General features: G+C 44.0%; 1 protein-coding gene across 4 annotated transcripts in view; it reads right to left on the reverse strand.

Moving 5' to 3' along the window:
• Nucleotides 1–18732, reverse strand: part of LOC113589370 (glutamate receptor ionotropic, NMDA 2B) — an 88433-nt gene that overhangs the window by 57504 nt on the left and 12197 nt on the right. For 3 of the 4 annotated variants that reach the window (XM_035525232.1, XM_035525233.1, XM_035525234.1), the window contains one exon: nt 4581–5153. In XM_035525232.1, coding sequence (XP_035381125.1) covers nt 4581–5132 — 552 coding nt within the window. In that variant the 5' untranslated portion in view covers nt 5133–5153. The remainder of the gene's footprint in view (nt 1–4580; nt 5154–18732) is intronic. The other variant, XM_035525235.1, reaches the window with a different exon arrangement.

Here is an 18732-nt window from a genome sequence, read left to right on the forward strand (position 1 = left end):
TTTAAAAACAACATTTTACTAGATAGACTAAAAAATGTTGGAATTAGGGGAATCGCCCTTTCCTGGTTTAAATCTTATCTAGCTGGTCACTACCAGTTTGTTAACATAAATGGAGACTTCTCAGCATTACTTTGTATCATTTGTTCCTGAATTTCTTTGGATCGCAGAATGATGTCTAGCTTTTGAGGATCTTTTGGTCTACTTCACTTTGTCAGGCAGGTCCTATTTAAGTGATTTCTTGATGTTGGGATTAGGGGAATCGCCCTTTCCTGGTATAAATCTTATCTAGCTGGTCACTACCAGTTTGTTAACATAAATGGAGACTTCTCAGCATACAACAAGGTTAGTTATGGTGTCCCACAAGGATCTGTTCTAGGGCCTTTGCTTTTTTCTTTATATATGCTACCTCTAGGTGACATTATGCATAAACACTGTTAGTTTCACTGCTACGCTGATGATACTCAGCTATGTGTCTCAGCCAAACCAGAGGACATGTATCATCTTAGTATTATTGACAAATGTATAAAGGATGTCAGACAAGAGGAACTTTCTCTCACTTAATCCTGACAAAACAGAGGTGCTTCTATTAGACCCAGAGACAGCGAAGTCCTCACTCTCTAATTACTCGATGAACCTCAATGGTCTCCCAATCACATCTTCTCTAACAGTTAAAGATCTTGGAGTTACTATGGATACCAGTCTCTCATTTGAAGCTCATATAAATAATATTTCTAGAACTGCCTTTCTCCACCTCAGGAACATTTCAAAGATTAGGAATGTGCTCTCCTCACATGTTGCGGAAATGCTAGTCCATGCATTTACCACTTCCAGATTAGACTACTATAATGCTTTACTATCTGGCTGTACCATTAAGTGCCTAAACAAGCTCCAGCTAGTTCAAAATGCAGCAGCCACAGTTCTTACTAGAACTAGAAAATTTGATCATATCACTCCTATCTTGGCTAATTTACGTTGTCTGCCAGTAAGATTTTCTATTGATTATAAAATTCTTACAAAAATACTTATAAAAACAACCTACAAAGCACTGAATGGTCTTGCTCCACAGTAACTTGGAGAACTCCTGGTGCATTCCGATCCACCATGTCTGTTTAGATCAAAAGGTGCAGCTCTTTACTAGTACCAAGAATAAGAAAATCTACCACAGGGGGCGCAGCCTTTTCCTATAAAGTTTCCACACTGTAGAATAATCTTCCTGTAAATGTTCCAGACTCAGACACAGTCTCAATATTTAAGGCTGAAAACCTTCTGTCACAACAGTCACAACTCTGCACAGAGTTCTGGTAAACTGGAATGTTATGATGCTGTCACTTCACCTCTTTTGTCACTCGTTTGTTGACTGAGAGTGACAGAGTGCTGATGTTCCAGGGTGCCTCATGCCTGTGGTTCCTTCTTGTTCTTTCCTTTTAGCTGTACAGCCATAACTAGATCTGCTGGAGTCCATCACTGCACATTATAGTTCCCTACACACCCTCATACCTGGACATGCCTAATCTTGTCTCTTTCTGCCGAGGTACACCTACCCCTGATGTCATGATGTTACTGAGCCTCAACCCATCTCAGCTGCCATGGCTAGTCCTACCACCCCCTGATGTCCCCTGCTGTAGCCCACCACACCTCCAGCCCAGCCAACTACTTCTCTGTTGTCCTTAATGGACATTCTCTTGTGGGATTGGTCTCGGACAATGCACACCATTGGGACAAGACTAGGACATCTAGAAAGTTGGACTAGACATTAATTGCTTATTTTGTCATGTCTTATTTATTTTACTCTTAAAATTGTTATTATTGTGGTGACCATTGTTGGCCAGAGGAGGTTGGGGCCCCCCCTTGAGTCTTGGTTCCTCTCCAGGTTTCCTCCTCATGCTCTAGGGAGTTTTTCCTCACCACTGTCACCCTTGGCTTGGTCACTGGGGGCTTGGACTTGGACATTTGTAAAGCTGCTTTGTGATATCTGCTGTAAAAAAAATGATATATAAGTAAATTTGATTTTATTTTGATTTATATTGTTTGAGGTCTTCATAGTAAGCAAGGTGTTTATCTGGATCATTTAGGTGTCCGTGTTTCTGGTTTGACAGTTTTCCTTGTTAGTTTTACCATCTTGATCAGACCATTTTTCATGTTCATGTTTTGTGTGTGTTTTTAAAGGCTTTATATTGATGTCGAATTGTGAAATGTTATTATTGAAGGTTGTTACAGCACCAGTAACGCCTTCTTTACCATGAGGGGAAAGTAGTGAGTACGTAGTTCTCTTTAAGAGAACTGACATTCAGATGGCGAATTGCTTTCATTCTTCTTTGCTGTGTTGGGTCCATCTATAATTCTGTCTAATTGTGTAGAGATTCTTGAGAACCTTGGCAATCTCTTCATTATGGTTGGGAGATTCAGAGGGTGGGATGTGTAATGCACATGAATATGTCTGCTGAGGTTTGTTTGAGTTATTTCTTCATTTTTAGCCAGATTTGCATTTATTCCTTTTTAACAATAGAGAGGAATCTCATATTTTCTGACTTCCTGATTCTCTGCCACGTTTGATTTGTGCATGTTTTTTGGACATTGTGATTTCACAGCATCCTGTGGGGCTCAGAGATGTTTAATCAGATCTGTTCCATGTTTCTTGGAGTATTATCATTATTATTATGTCAATATTCTGATTTTTCTTAAACACCAATTATTGATTAATTTGTAAATGAATGAATGGATTAATGAATGAATTAATGAGTGAATGAATGAATGAATGAATGCCCTAGATGTTCCATAAGGTAACTGTTAAATTGAAATCTCTCTCTCTCCCTCTCCTTCTCTCACTCTGTCTCTCTCTCTCTCTCACACAAACACTTTTTTTTCTGCAAATGTTCACAGTATTACTATAAAAAAAAAATACTGCTGTGCCTACATGTAAACCCTAAACCACAAAAAAAGCTAAATGCACAGACACAGGCATGCACATACACACACACACGCACGCACGCATGCACGCATGCACACATATACATACACATATACACACACACACACCAAGTACGTTGTAGACTAAAACACACTGCATAACAAGCTTAACTAAAGCCTTAAGGATCAAAAGTGTTGACTGTTAATTTAATAAATATTTTTGTAGCTATTTTAACACCTTCTTAGAATGCTCTTGCTTTTTAGTCATGGTCCCAAGTGTTGTCTAGTACAATTTAACTGGCTATGGCTTTGTTCCCTGGGTTCACTAGAGAGAGACAAGCACTGCTTAAATCACTACTTAAATCATTACTTAAGTCACTACTGGCATCATTACGTACATCATTAAATCATTACTTAAACCACTACTTAAATCATTACTTGGATCAATACGTAAATCACTACTTAAATCATTACTTAAATCACTACTTAAATTATTACTTAAATCACTACTTGCATCATTACGTACATCATTAAATCATTACTTAAATCATTACTTAAATCATTACTTACTTAAATTATTACTTAAATCATTATTTAAATCACTACTTACTTAAACCACTACTTAAATCATTACTTAAATCACTACTTAAATCATTGCTTACTTAAACCACTACTTAAATCACTACTTATTTAATTCATTACAGCTACAGACAGTGCAGTGGCTAAGGAAATTTGCACACGTTTCTACACATTCACGCTTGGCTTCTGACCATTTACGTCATAAATCCTCACACCTCACCATACACCAGGACCAAAAAACAGGTCACTTAGGTCACATAGGTCACAGGTCACTCTGTATCTCAGTATCTATTCAGCTTACTTTACAGAGAGGCACCAGACCAGGCCTTATAAGGACCTCCCTCAGGTTAATGCCTCCCAGATTAAACCCATATCCATTAAACACTCCCTGCTTCACTTCTCACTTTATACAGATCAGATTTTTCTCCATTTGTCAGATCAGTTAAGATGGGGTTAAGATAGGGTTAGGGTAGAGTTAAGGTGGAGTAAAGGAAGGGTTAATGTAGAGTTAATCTAAAGTTAAGGTAGGGTGAAGATAGGGTTATGGTAGGGATAATGTAGAGTGAATGTAGAGTTAAGGTGGGGTTAAACTAGAGTTAATGTAGGGTTATGGTGGGGTTAAGGTGGGGTTATGGTAGGGTTAAGATAGCAGCAGACATTTCATTCTGATTGGAAAGACAAACCAGTCCTGGAACATCAGGTCACTTCAGTATAAAGGTACATCACTGAATTCACTGAAACCTCACCTCACCAAACCCTGGACTAAAACCTCACCTGAAAGAGACCAAACCTGAACTAAAACCTCATCTGTAACAGACCAAACCTGAACTAAAACCTCACCTGCAACAGCAGACTAAATCTGAACTAAAACCTCTCCAGGACGTGGCCCATCTTGCCTCTGCATGCTGATGTCACCAGTACTCCCAGTTCTCCCAGCCCATAACTGGAAGCTCAAAACCCAAGGCAGCTTGCTCCAGGGACAAGGCTTTGTTCTGGTTTTACCCCAGGACTTTCAGGAGAAAGTCACCAAAGTCTAAAACCGTCATTTCCAACACACACACACACACACACACACAGAGTGTATGCTGGTGTACCTTAGCAGCCATGATCATAGAGGATCCTCCCTTCACACCCAGGATGGGGATGTGTGTCTGTGCTGAGATGAAGTCCAGGATCTGAGCGATGGCCTCCTGGTCCGTGTCATCTCCAAACACCACGCCCTGCAGCCAGCGGTCCGTCATTAGGTCGCACACACTCTTAATGATGCTCTTGGGGTCAGTCTCGTTCATGGTGAGCAGCTCCACGTTTGGGGCCAGGGGCATATGTGTGAAGTCATCTTTGTCACGGGCCCCGGCCAACGCCACCTCACTCGAGTTCCCCACCAATACCACCGCAATGCTCAGCCCCTGCAGCAGCTTTGGGACTGCCCCCAGTTCAGGCCCCACCCCTGGGATGTAGTGAGCCATGCCCACACCGCCACGGTCCCGGCGTGACTGACAGCCATGTGGCAGCAGTAGCAGGCAAACGAGGAAGATGTGATAGAGAGAGGGGCGGGACAGTATATGGGGAGGTGGAGTTAATGAAGCAGGACACGCCTGCTTTTCCTGAGGGGGCAGGAATAAGCCACAGCGACCACAAACAAGCATGATGAAAGGAGAGAGAGACACCTACCGAGAGAGAGAGCCAGAAAGAGAGAGAGAAAAGGGGGAGAGAAGAGAGAGAGAAAAAGGAAAAGGAGAGTTAGAGTTTAGAGTTAGAGTTTAAAGAACTCTGTTCAGTGAGCAGATTCATCTTAATCAGGGATTACTATAACTGATGTAGTCCTGATGCAGCTTCGCGTAACAGGGTGTTATATTGCCATCAGGTTAAATCATGTCTGTAATGGCACCTTGTTAGAAAAACATCTGCGATTTGGGGTTTTACTCAGAAGAAAAGAAGCAGACAGAGGATCTGTACTTATGTTAAACTAGTGCAGTGCTGGGGTTCCGTTGCTGAGGTACAGTGCTCAGGTACAGTGCTGGGGTGCAGTGCTGAGGTACAGTGCTGGGGTGCATTGCTGAGGTACAGTGCTGAGGTACAGTGCTGGGATGCAGTGCCATCTCTGTGACTTTGTCCTTGTTTGGATCTTTGTGCTGCATATGGCGACCTGGTCAGCAACATCAGCACTACTGGCACTGCACTGAAGCACAACATTAGACCCTGAGGACCACGTCTAAACTGTGCTAGCTCAGTAAGCAAGGTACTACAGAAGTTCAAGTCCCACCACTTAATTCTCAATTACTCAAGATGTGTTCAGTCAGAATTATAAGACACTTTGGATAAAAGTGTCAGATAAGTGTCATAAATGTAAATGTGAAGTCAGTACTAAACCCAAAGGATGTCTAAACTCAGCACAACATTAAACTCTGAGAAGAAAGGAGTGAGAGTAACATGGTGTGTGTAAGTCACATAAATAACTACACAGAGAAACAAAGTGTGTGTAAGTCACAGAGAGAGACAAAGGAGATGGTGAGAGGAATAGAGAGAGAGAAGGAGAGGATAAAGAGAGGGAGGAGAGGAGGACAGAGAGGAGAAGGGAACAGAGAGAGAGGGAGGAGAGGATAGAGAGAGGGAGGAGAGGAGGATAGAGAGGGAGGATAAAGAGAGGGAGGAGAGGAGGATAGAGAGGGAGGAGAGGAGGATAGAGAGAGGGGAGAAGGAACAGAGAGATAGAGGAGCGGAGGATATATATATAGAGAGAGAGAGGAGAGGAGGATAGAGAGAGAGGGAGGAGAGGAGGATAGAGAGAGAGGGAGGAGAGGAGGATAGAGAGAGCTCACAGAGAGCTCAAGGAAGATATAAGATATTATAAATGCCCCCCCAGGGGAGAAATGAAGAGGTGGGGAGAAAAGAGAAAGAGTGAGAGAATGAGTGAGTGAGAGAGAGAGAGAGAGAGAGAGAGAGAGAGAGAGAGAGAGAGAGAGAGAGAGAGAGAGAGAGAGAGAGAGAAACACTGCCCTAGAGTGCCCATTACATTGTGATTACCTCCGGCTGAAAATCAGCACCTGAGAGTCGGTGCACTAAAAAAATCAGAAAAACATTCTACTATGTAAACATTAAAAGGTGGTGAAAATGCTGTCATTGTGCTTATTTCACTGTGGGGTCACAGTGAGATGTGGGGTCCACTCTGAAACACCACTACACTGCAAATCCACACATGTCCCTGCATGCAGAGTTCTGCAGAAATATACTAAACGTACACCAACTAAAACATGCAGAAAAACACTAACCAATACATGCAGAAAAACACTAACCAATACATGCAGAAAACCACCAAATAATACATACAGAAAAACATCATTTCCATTGATCCTATCAATTCATAAAAAGAGCTTTAAATTTTGACTGCACCTAAACTCCAGCAATCAAAATATGGTTTAAATCTTTCAAACCCAAGAGCTCGGCCATAAACCCAGTCTTCTCTATCGGTCCCCTCCATCGGTCCCCTCCATTAGTCCCCTCTGTCAGTCCTGTCTGTCAGTCCCCTCCGTCAGGTGGTCCTGAGAGTAACTAACCTCAATAGCGTCAGTCCAGCACTGCTGATCAATGTCCAATTAGTTAACAAATTATCAAATAAAGAAAAGACGCCTACCTGCAACTCTCAGACAATGACACCAAAACGCTTAAATTACAGATCTTTCAAAGTACTTTATTGACTAAATTATAGTTCTTTCAGGCCGTAAACAGAGAATATAAATTATCAAAATGTCTCTACACCATCAGATATCCACAGCAGAGACTAGAGAAACAGACTGATACAAACAATCCTGGCTGTCCAGAGAGAGAAGACTGTGTGCTCACTGTGAAAAGACTGTTCACTGTGAGAGTAAGAAAGAAACAAAGGGGCTATCGGAGAGAAAAACTCAGAACAGGCTAAAACAGGACACAAGACACAGAGCACAGAGCGCAGGACACAGAGCGCAGGACACAGAGTGCAGGACAATGAACTCCAAAGCTTAGTACAAGTGACCAGCAAGGAAACCTGAGAACTCTGGGTTTAAATACAGAGGCTAATGAGGGCTAATGGAGGCTAATGAGGGCTAGTGAGAAACTTGTATGGAAAGGTTGCTGGTTCAAGTCCCACGACTGCCAAGTTTCCACTGTTGGGCCGCTGAGCAAGACCCTTAACCCTCAACTGCTCAAGTTGTACTCAGTCATAATTGTAAGTTGCTTTGGATAAAAGTGTCAGATAAATACCATAAATGTAATGAGAGGGACTCAAGGAACAGGTGAAACTAATCAAAGACAGGGGGAACCAAAACAAGAACAGGATCAGGAAATCAAAGATAAAAGACAGGTTACTATGGAGACCACGACGATTTTGGGGAGTAAGTGTGACATCACACACATTTGCCAAAATTTCACAGTAAAATTTTAAATTATACTCCCAAATTTTGACATTCACCTCCAGTCTAAAAAATGACAAATCATCCTTTGATAAGGAGACTGTTGTGTAAAACGTGTCAACATGTCTGAGAGACAGTGAGTAATGCACACCACACTAACACACCCACCACACCTCTCACTCATCATCTCTATCTTGTTAATATATTTACTGTTATTAATGATTTTTTAAATCTACTTTATTATAATTTGTCACATTTTTACTTCTAACATTATTTTGTTGCTTCCACTGTCATAGTTACACTGATGTGTATATTTCTCCTCCCATCCTGCCCAGCCTTCTGTCCTGCACTCAGAACCACAAACAGGAAGTGAACATCTTGCAGCCAAACCCTGACAAAATGGAAGTTTTTCTAATTGGTTCTTAGTCCATTGTTTCAAACCTTTCTGATGTTCCACTCATTCTTTGTGGCGTCATTATGAACCTTCAGCAGTTCAGAACCTCGACATGCTCTTCCACATTTTGCCTTCTTTTGAAACTCACATTTCCTCATTTGTTTAAAATGCTTTTTCACCATCTGGAGCCCATGTCGAGTTTGTTCATAATGTCTGCTTCATGCTTTCATATTGTGTTGATTATTTTCTCTTTTCAGCAGTCTGCCTAACCAAACCACACAGTGTCTACATCAGTAGGGTTATACAGTCCTGTAGCACACTGAGGTCCTGTGATGTTGGGGTAGTGTTAGGGTTATACAGTCCTGTAGCACACTGAGGTCCTGTGATGTTGGGGTAGTGTTAGGGTTATACAGTCCTGTTGCCCTGCACACACACTGAGGTCCACTAATGTCGGTCTTTAATCCCAAATTTAGATTGATCTCCTTTATGGCCTTCAAACTCCGGTACACATTACTACAGTCTCCCCTCCACAGATCCACCATACTACAGTCTCTCCTCCACAGATCCACACTACTACAGTCTCTCCTCCACAGATCCACACTACTACAGTCCCTCCTCCACAGATCCACAATACTACAGTCTCTCCTCCACAGATCCACACTACTACAGTCTCTCTTCCGCAGATCCGCCATACTACAGTCTCTCCTCCACAGATCCACACTACTACAGTCTCTCCTCCGCAGATCCACACTACTACAGTCTCTCCTCCGCAGATCCACACTACTACAGTCTCTCCTCCGCAGATCCACACTACTACAGTCTCTCCTCCATAGATCCACACTACTACAGTCTCTCCTTCACAAATCCACACTACTAGTCTCTCCTCCACAGATCCACACTACTAGTCTCTCCTCCACAGATCCACAATACTACAGTCTCTCCTCCACAGATCCACACTACTACAGTCTCTCCTCCATAGATCCACACTACTACAGTCTCTCCTTCACAAATCCACACTACTAGTCTCTCCTCCACAGATCCACACTACTAGTCTCTCCTCCACAGATCCACAATACTACAGTCTCTCCTCCACAGATCCACACTACTACAGTCTCTCCTCCACAGATCCACACTACTACAGTCTCTCTTCCACAGATCCACAATACTAGTCTCTCCTCCACAGATCCACACTACTACGGTCTCTCCTCCACAGATCCACACTACTACAGTCTCTCCTCCACAGATCCACACTACTACAGTCTCTTATACCATTATAGCTCATTTCTATCAGCCTGTTGCTTCCTGTGTGTGTGTGTGTGTGTGTGTGTGTGTGTGTGTGTGTGTGTGTGTGTGTGTGCGCGCACATGTGTGTGTGTGCGCATGTATGTATGTGCATGTGTGTGTGTGTGTGTGTGTGTGTGCATGTGTGTATGTATTTATGTATGTGTGTGTATGTGTGTGTGTCTGTAAAACATAATCCACAGGTCTTACAATGAGAAGGGAGTGAATGTGCTTTTGTCTGTGTAGCTCAAACACAAGCTCGCGTGTGTGTCCGTGCGTGTGTGCGTGTGTGTGTGTGTGTGTGTGTGTGTGTGTGTGTGTGTGAAGGGGGAGACAGGATTAGCATTTGGACTACTGAAGGGACTATTTGTCGGGTCACATTACAGGTCCATATGTTAACTGTCAATTTCAAACTTTGATAAGGAGAGAGAGAAAGATGCAGAGAGGTGATGATGATGAGGATGAAGAAATGAACAGCACCAAGGAATACATGAAACAAGAACAGAACAAGTGCAAGATGGAGTATTATAATGGGCGAAAGTGGGAGAGAGAGAAAGGAGAGACAGGAGAGCGAGAGATAGGAGGGGAGAGAGGGGGGAGAGAGGGGAGATAGGAGGGGAGAGGAGGGGAGAGGAGCAGAGAGGAGAGGGGAGAGAGGGGAGATAGGAGGGGAGAGGAGCAGAGAGGAGAGGGGAGAGAGGGGAGATAGGAGGGGAGAGGAGCAGAGAGGAGGAGAGGGGAGGGGAGAGGAGGAGAGAGGAGGGGAGATAGGAGGGGAGAGGAGGGGAGAGGAGAGGGGAGAGGAGGGGAGAGGAGAGGAGAGGGGAGGGGAGAGGAGGGGAGATAGGAGGGGAGAGGAGCAGAGAGGAGGAGAGGGGAGGGGAAAGAGGAGGGGAGAGGAGCAGAGAGGATGAGAGAGGAGGGGAGAGAGGAGGAGAGGGGAGATAGGAGGGGAGAGGAGCAGAGAGGAGAGGGGAGAGAGGGGAGATAGGAGGGGAGAGGAGGAGAGGGGAGGGGAGAGGAGGAGAGAGGAGGGTAGATAGGAGGGGAGAGGAGAGGAGAGGGGAGAGGAGGGGAGAGGAGAGGGGAGGGGAGAGGAGGGGAGATAGGAGGGGAGAGGAGCAGAGAGGAGGAGAGGGGAGGGGAAAGAGGAGGGGAGAGGAGCAGAGAGGATGAGAGAGGAGGGGAGAGAGGAGGAGAGAGGAGGGGAGGAGTGAGGGGTAGACAGAGGGGTTAATGTTCTTTGAATCTCTACATTTCTAGCAGTACTCAGTTTCCATGGTAACAATTAAAATAGGCCTCCCCGCACACAGTTGATGGACACAGACACACAGATTCTAAAGCTTACAGGGAGTGTTCACATACACACACACATACAGATTTTGAAGTGTACAGGAAGTGTTCACACACACACACACACACACACACACACACACACACAGAGATTTTGAAGTGTACAGGGAGTGTTCACACACACATGCAGGCATGGCCTTGAATAAAGCTTTATGTACCTAATCATTCTGCACATTTCTGAAAGAAACCTTATCTCACAATCTCTCTCTGTCACTCACACACACACACACACACACACACACACACACACATCTGTGCACAAGGAAATACACATACAGAGTATCACAGTACACCCCTATGTACACCTTTATTGGAGCTCCTAAATTATCATATTACATAAATTCAAAAGGTGCTGGTCTTACACACACATACACACATACACACACACACACACACACATTCCACATCATACAAGTGTGGTGTTAGCTCTGTAAAATGTGCTGTGTTCTAATGGCTCTCTAATGGTGTTTTCTAGTCGCTGTAACCTGCGTTCCTACGTCACGCATGATCCTCAGTCCAGAAACACTAGTGTGTTTTTGGTGCCACGTTTCTCCAATATCTGTTCGTCTTTATTTGCGTTTCACTCTCCTTTGTCCTTAGCTTTGTTTGGCTTCTATTTTGTTGGGCGTTAATGAGTTAATGTTCTCTGTTCCTGATCAACTCTGTACTGGATTACTGGGCTGATGGATTCCAGGGACAACACGTGTTGGTGGAGCTCGCGGTGCCTACCTCCCCTCTGCCACTGCTCCACCTCAATAAATGAATGGAATTATGCTACAAAGAAAACTCTCATTTCCTGCCACAAAAATAAGTCTGTTAAATAACCTTCTTTTTCACAATCATTAAAGAAATTCTTTTTTCATGGACATTCCCTTACCATCAGAGCTAGATGACATGTTCCCCCCTTTTACAACCACAGCTTTTCTGAGACATTAAATAAATTTACGATCAGGCAGGCATCATCTACTCTGTGCTCTCCATGGTTTAACCCTAACCCTAACCCTTTAACCCTGACCCTAACCCTGACCCTAAACCTCTAACACTAACCCTCCATTATAAACCAGGGTAAAGGCAGTACTAAACCCCTCTAACCCTAACCCTCCATTATAAACCAGGGTAAAGGCTGGACTAAACCCCTCTAACCCTAACCCTCCATTATAAACCAGGGTAAAGGCTGGACTAAACCCCTCTAACCCTAACCCTCCATTATAAACCAGGGTAAAGGCAGTACTAAACCCCTCTAACCCTAACCCTCCATTATAAACCAGGGTAAAGGCAGGACTAAACCCCTCTAACCCTAACCCTCCATTATAAACCAGGGTAAAGGCAGGACTAAACCCCTCTAACCCTAACCCTCCATTATAAACCAGGGTAAAGGCAGTACTTCTCCATTACGTTAGAGAGAGTGTTTAACATATCTCCCAGTCTCATCATACATTAGAGAGTCTCAGCTCTGCATTTGTATTCTTGTTCTCTACTACCTTGTAAAGTAATGTTGGGTCTTGAAAGGTACTAAAATTAAATGTATTATTATTAATATTAATATTATTGTTATTATCATTATTACCAAGTGTTCTGTAAAGTTATTATCATTATTACCAAGTGTTCTGTAAAGTGGTTTCTCTGTCTTGTGTTATCCAATCTCTCCCTCTTGTGTTCTGTAAACTGCTATCTAGTCTCTATCTGTGCTGTTCTTTAAAGTTGAAAATGAAAAAAACATTTGTCTTATAACAAAATGCATAAATACACCATTTTATGCAGATCATGAAGTGTCGTGCTCCTGCAGATTCTAAATATTTTTAAAGCTCAAACACACACACACACACACACACGCACACACAAAGTTTGACCCTACAACACTGTGGAGGCAGGGCCAGCAATTTGCTGTTCTCAAGCAGCCAATCACGTGGCTGTAATTAGCATAGGCAGCAGCATATAGGTCCATGTGTTTACAGAGAGATGGAGAGGCATAATGGAGTCTATTTCAAGAGACGAGACATTTGGAGAGCATATTCCCCCCCCCCCCCCACTCTCTCTCTCTCTCTCTCTCTCTCTCTCTCTCTCTCTCTCTCTTTCTGTCTTTCCTCTTTTTCTCTACAATTCTTTCAAACATATTCATCACTATCCCTGCTTCCTGTGATACATTCTTTCGTGTGTGTGTGTTTGTGTCTGAGGGTTGTGAAAGGCCAGTAATCAGTGTAAATCTTCTTTAGTGACAGCATTAACAGGGTTAAGAGATTAGTCTTCTCTGATCTGCAACTCCACCCAGATCATCCAATACAGGTCTGTCTGGATTAGGACCATTCAGGTGTGTGTGTGTGTGTGTGTGTGTGTGTGTGTGTGTGTGTGTGTGTGTGTGTGTGTGTGTGTGTGTGTGTGTGTGTGTGTGTGTGTGTGTGTGTGTGTGTGTGTGTGTGTGAGTGAGAGAGAGAGAGAGAGAAATTGGTAAAAGGTGTATATTCTAAATATTATTATATCTAATGAAATCTAATTTCTTCAGCAGTCTTGGTCAAACACAGGTAACCTTTGATATCTGTTAACCGGTTACACCTCCAACTGTGTTAACCAGTTACACCTCCACCCCCAACTGTCTTTGCCCGTAACACCTCCACCTGTTAGCCAGTTACACCTCTCTCTGTGTTAGCTAGTTATGCCACCGCCCGTGTTAGCTAGTTACACCACTGCATGTGTTAGCCAGTTACACCTTCACCTGTTTTAGCTAGTTACACTGCCGCCTGTGTTATTCAGTTACACCCCCGCCCGTGTCAGCCAGTTACACCTCTGCCCATGTTATCCAGTTACACCTCCGCCCATGTTATCTAGTTACACCTCCACCCGTGTTATCCAGTTACACCTTCACCCATGTTATCCAGTTACACCTCCACCTGTGTTAGCAAATTAAATCTATGCATGTGTTAGCCAGGTATAGCACTATTTGTTAGCCAATTACACTGCCTGTCTACGGTAGCAGCTCTGTCTACACTACCAGTGTGTGTTAGTGAGTCAGACAATGCAGTGTTAGCCCTTACCCAGTGGTTCCCAAAATACACACACACATCAGTCATGACTGTCATCTCAGCATTAGCATCCCTCCACTTCCTCCACTTCCTGGCTCTGACAGAAACATGGATCACTCCTGAGAACTCTGCAACTCTGGCTGCCCTGTCCTCTGCCTTTTCATTTACGCATTCTCTGAGGCGTCTTGGCAGGGGAGATGGCACAGGTTTACTAATGTCTCGAGAGTGGCGTTTCACTCCACTTTCCTTCTCTACACTTTCCATTTCCTCTTTTGAATTTCATGCCATTACAGTGTCTTTCCCCACCAAACTTCTTATCATTGTCATTTACCACCCTCCAGGTTCCCTAGATCACTTCATTGATGAGCTCCACATCCTTCTGAGTCATTTCCCCACTGAAGGAAATCAACTCATTTTCCTTGGTGACTTCAACCTTCCATCAGACAAGCTGTATTCCTCTTGTATCCTTCCGCTGTTGACAGCATTTGACCTCACCCGCAACCACTCTTCTCCGACTCACAAAGCGGGCAATGTTCTGGACCTGATCTTCACCCATACCACCACAACACCGGACATCAGTCATCCCCCTCCACCTCTCGGGCCATCACTTTCTATCCTTCTCTCTCTCCCTTCTTCTATTTCCATCCAGTCCTCTCCAATATGTTCCTCCTTCCTCAGGAGAGAACCAAGGACTGCAGAGAGGTGGTGGAGGAAATCTCAGCTCATACAAGTCTCTCCTTTCCAAGTTCTCACTGGAAGTAACATCTGCAAAGTCATCCTACGAACCATCAGCATCTGATCCACGCAAGCTCTTCACTATTTTTTCTTCTCTCCTTAATCCTCCCCCTCCCCTCTTACTCTGGAGGATTTTATCACCTTCTTTGAGGAGAAGGTTGCAGCAATCCACCAGTCCTTTTCCTCTGTTCCCAGCCCTCCAACCAATGTGTATTTCCCAACATCCAACTCTTTGACTTCTTTTTCTCCTCTCTCCACAGATGAAATTCTTCAACTCCTGACTTCCAGCAATCCGACTACATGTCCGCTGGATCCAATTCCTTCTGCTCTGTTCCAGACAATCGCAAGAGATCTGCTTCCTTTCATCTGTCATCATCAACATCTCCTTATCTTCTGGATATGTGCTTACTGCATTCAAAACCACCAGGGTGGTACAAATCCTCAAGAAGGCCACACTTGACAGCTCCAGTGTTACTAACTACAGACCGGTAGTACTTCTGTCTTTCCTCTCAAAATCCCTTGAACGAGCAGTTTATAATCAATTGTCTCGTTTTTTCACCCAGAACCAGCTGCATGATCCCAATCATTCTGGCTATAAACCAGCACATTCTACAGAAACGGCCCTCATAGCGGTGACTGAGAAACTTCATGCCGCTTAAGCTGCCAAACAGTCATCTGTTTTGATTCTTCTAGACCTTTCAGCAGCCTCTGACACAGAGAACCACAACATTCGTCTCTCTGTTCTTTCCAGGCTTGGTGTGACCGGCTCTGCTTGGAGATGGTTTCAGTCCTATCTGGATGGATGGTACTATCAGGTGACATGGAGAGGATTCACATCCAAACCGTGTAGACTCTCCACTGGTGTTCCACAAAGCTCAGTATTGAGCCCCCTTCTCTTCTCTTTGTATACTCATTCTCTTGGTGATGTAATATCTTCTCATGGTTTCTCCTACCACTGCTATGCCAATGACACTCAATTATTTCTTTGTTTTCCACCCTCTGACACGCAGGTCTCCAGATGTATCTCGGCAAGCTTGACTGACATTGCATCATGGATGACAGCCCACCACTTGAAGCTCAACACCAGTAAAACTGAGCTTCTGTTCATCCCAGGTACTCCCAATCCTTACCATGACCTCACTGTTTCCTTTGAGAACTCCCTGGTATCACCATCCGAAGCTGCCCGTAGCCTGGGTGTAACTTTGGACAACCAGTTGTCGTTCTCAACTCATGTTTCTAATCTAACCCGGTCTTGCAGATTCCTCCGTTGTAACATACGAAGGATTTGACCCTTTCTTTCGCAGGAAGCTACCCAGGTGCTTGTGCAGTCTCTTGTAATCTCAAAGCTAGACTACTGCAACTCGCTACTTGCTGGTCTTCTTCTTAGGGCCATCAAACCTCTACAACTTGTCCAGAATGCAGCAGCACGACTGGTCTTCAATCTTCCGAAGTTCACACGTTACTCCACCGCTGCGCTCCTTTCACTGGCTCCCTGTAGCTGCACGCATCAGATTTAAAACTTTGATGCTTGCCTACAAATCCAAAAATGGACCAGCCCCTTCATAGATGAGGTCAATGGTCAAAGCCCAATCCATACCTCGAGTACTTCGAACCTCAATTACGGCTAGCCTTGAAATACCTTGCTTCAGGTCTCACGGACAACAAGCATCGAGACTATTTTCTGTCCTGGCTCCAAGATGGTGGAACGAACTCCCGCTTGCTGTCCGGACAACTGACACTGCTCCCTTATTGATTGACTAGTTTAACTCTTATTGTAGGGCACTGTTTATGTTTTTTTAACAAACTCTAGCACTTATTGTTTATAGCACTTATCATTGTTTAAGATATACCTTATGTATTTTGCACTTCTAGGTATCAACATTCATCCGTGCATTCTACAGTATTCTAGTTCATTGGTATGTTTAATTCTAACCTACTATACTGTACTTGGATATATTCTATGAGTAAATGACAAAGCACTTTTGTAAGTCGCTCTGGAAAGAACGTATGCTAAATGCCATAAATGTAAATGTAAACGGAACTGTCAACAGACATCACTAACACACACACACACAGAGGTATGAACCTGCCTACACGTCACACATTAATGCTCCATTTAACACGTGTCCATTTAACACATCCAATTAGATCAGGGTCACACAACCATGTCAAGAAAGAAAGAAACCAAAGTTTTAGTATTTGTTTGTGTGTGTGTGTGTGTGTGTGTGTGTGTGTGTGTGTGTGTGTGTGTGCGTGTGTGGGTGTGGGTGGGTGTGTGTGTGCTTGTCACTCTCTTCCCGTTTGTCTAACAGATTGATTTTTTTTTATGATCTGGTAAACCCACAGTCAAGTGCCCTTGCATGCATCTAAACACACACACAGATACACACACACTTCAGTACAGTATCTACTCTCGAAAAGCAATAAGGTGCTGGGAACAGTGTGTGTGGTGGGGACAGCAGTGTGTGCTATGGGGAGAGTGTGTGTGTTGTGGGGACAGTGTGTGTGTTGTAGTGGGTGGAATTTAATCGTTCACTCACAAGACATGAGTGCCCCTGTCTGATCTAACATGCTAACATACTAATATGCTGACATACTAATGTGCCAACATGCTAATACAATGCCAACCCAACACACCAAACTCAACAACCCCAACCCAACACAGTGTAGACTGGCAGGGCAGACTGGCAGGGCCCTCTGAGTGCTGTGTGAACACACTATTTATTTCATATGAGATCTGGTTATGTATGATACTACCAGACAGGGAACATATATATCACAGATAATATTACAACTCATTAGTTTCTCTGCTCTCAGTGCGTCCATCTACACTGGTGGAGATGCAATACTCTCTCCTGAAGACTCTGTGTGCCTCATCTCCCTTTAAATACATACATGAAAGGGCTGTATGCAGAGAGAAAAGCACACACCAGAACACACACACAGAATAATGCACTCCATGACATACACCCGCACGCATGCACACAAACACATGCCCGAACACTCAAACAGAATAACACACTCCATAACATACACCCGCACGCATGCACACATACACCTGCACACAAACACATCCCCGAACACTCAAACACACACACAGAATAACACACTCCATGACTTACACCCGCACGCATACACCTGCACACAAACACATCCCCGAACACTCAAACACACACACAGAATAACACACTCCATGACATACACCCGCACGCATGCACACATACACCTGCACACAAACACATCCCCGAACACTCAAACACACACACAGAATAACACACTCCATGACATACACCCGCACACATGCACACATACACCTGCACACAAACACATGCCCGAACACTCAAACAGAATAACACACTCCATGACATACACCCGCATGCATGCACACATACACCTGCACACAAACACATCCCCGAACACTCAAACACACACACAGAATAACACACTCCATGACATACACCCGCACGCATGCACACATACACCTGCACACAAACACATCCCCGAACACTCAAACACACACACACAGAATAACACACTCCATGACATACACCCGCACGCATGCACACATACACCTGCACACAAGCACATCCCCGAACACTCAAACACACACACAGAATAACACACTCCATGACATACACCCGCACACATGCACACATACACCTGCACACAAACACATGTCCAAACACTCAAACACACACACATTTGTATGCAAGGAGAGACGCTTTAATGGAGGTCTCTAAGAAAACTATCCAATTTACCCATGTTTTTCCAGATGAAAGGGTTATGGTTAGGCATTGCTGTGTGACAAAGAAACTTTGTGTGTAGTGTGTCTCCTCTGCATGTAGTGTATGTCCTCTGCGTGTAGTGTATGTCCTCTGTGTGTAGTGTGTGTCCTCTGTGTGTAATGTGTCTCCTCTGTGTGTAGTGTGTGTCCTCTGTGTGTAGTGTGTGTCCTCTGTGTGTAATGTGTCTCCTCTGTGTGTAGTGTGTGTCCTCTGTATGTTGCTGTGTGTGAGATATGAGTGTCCATGCTGGAACTTCAGTGTATGTTCCACCCAATGTAAACAACCCGGCACTGTGA

Source organism: Electrophorus electricus, chromosome 4 (genome assembly GCF_013358815.1).
Source record: "Electrophorus electricus isolate fEleEle1 chromosome 4, fEleEle1.pri, whole genome shotgun sequence".
Lineage (NCBI taxonomy): Eukaryota > Metazoa > Chordata > Actinopteri > Gymnotiformes > Gymnotidae > Electrophorus > Electrophorus electricus.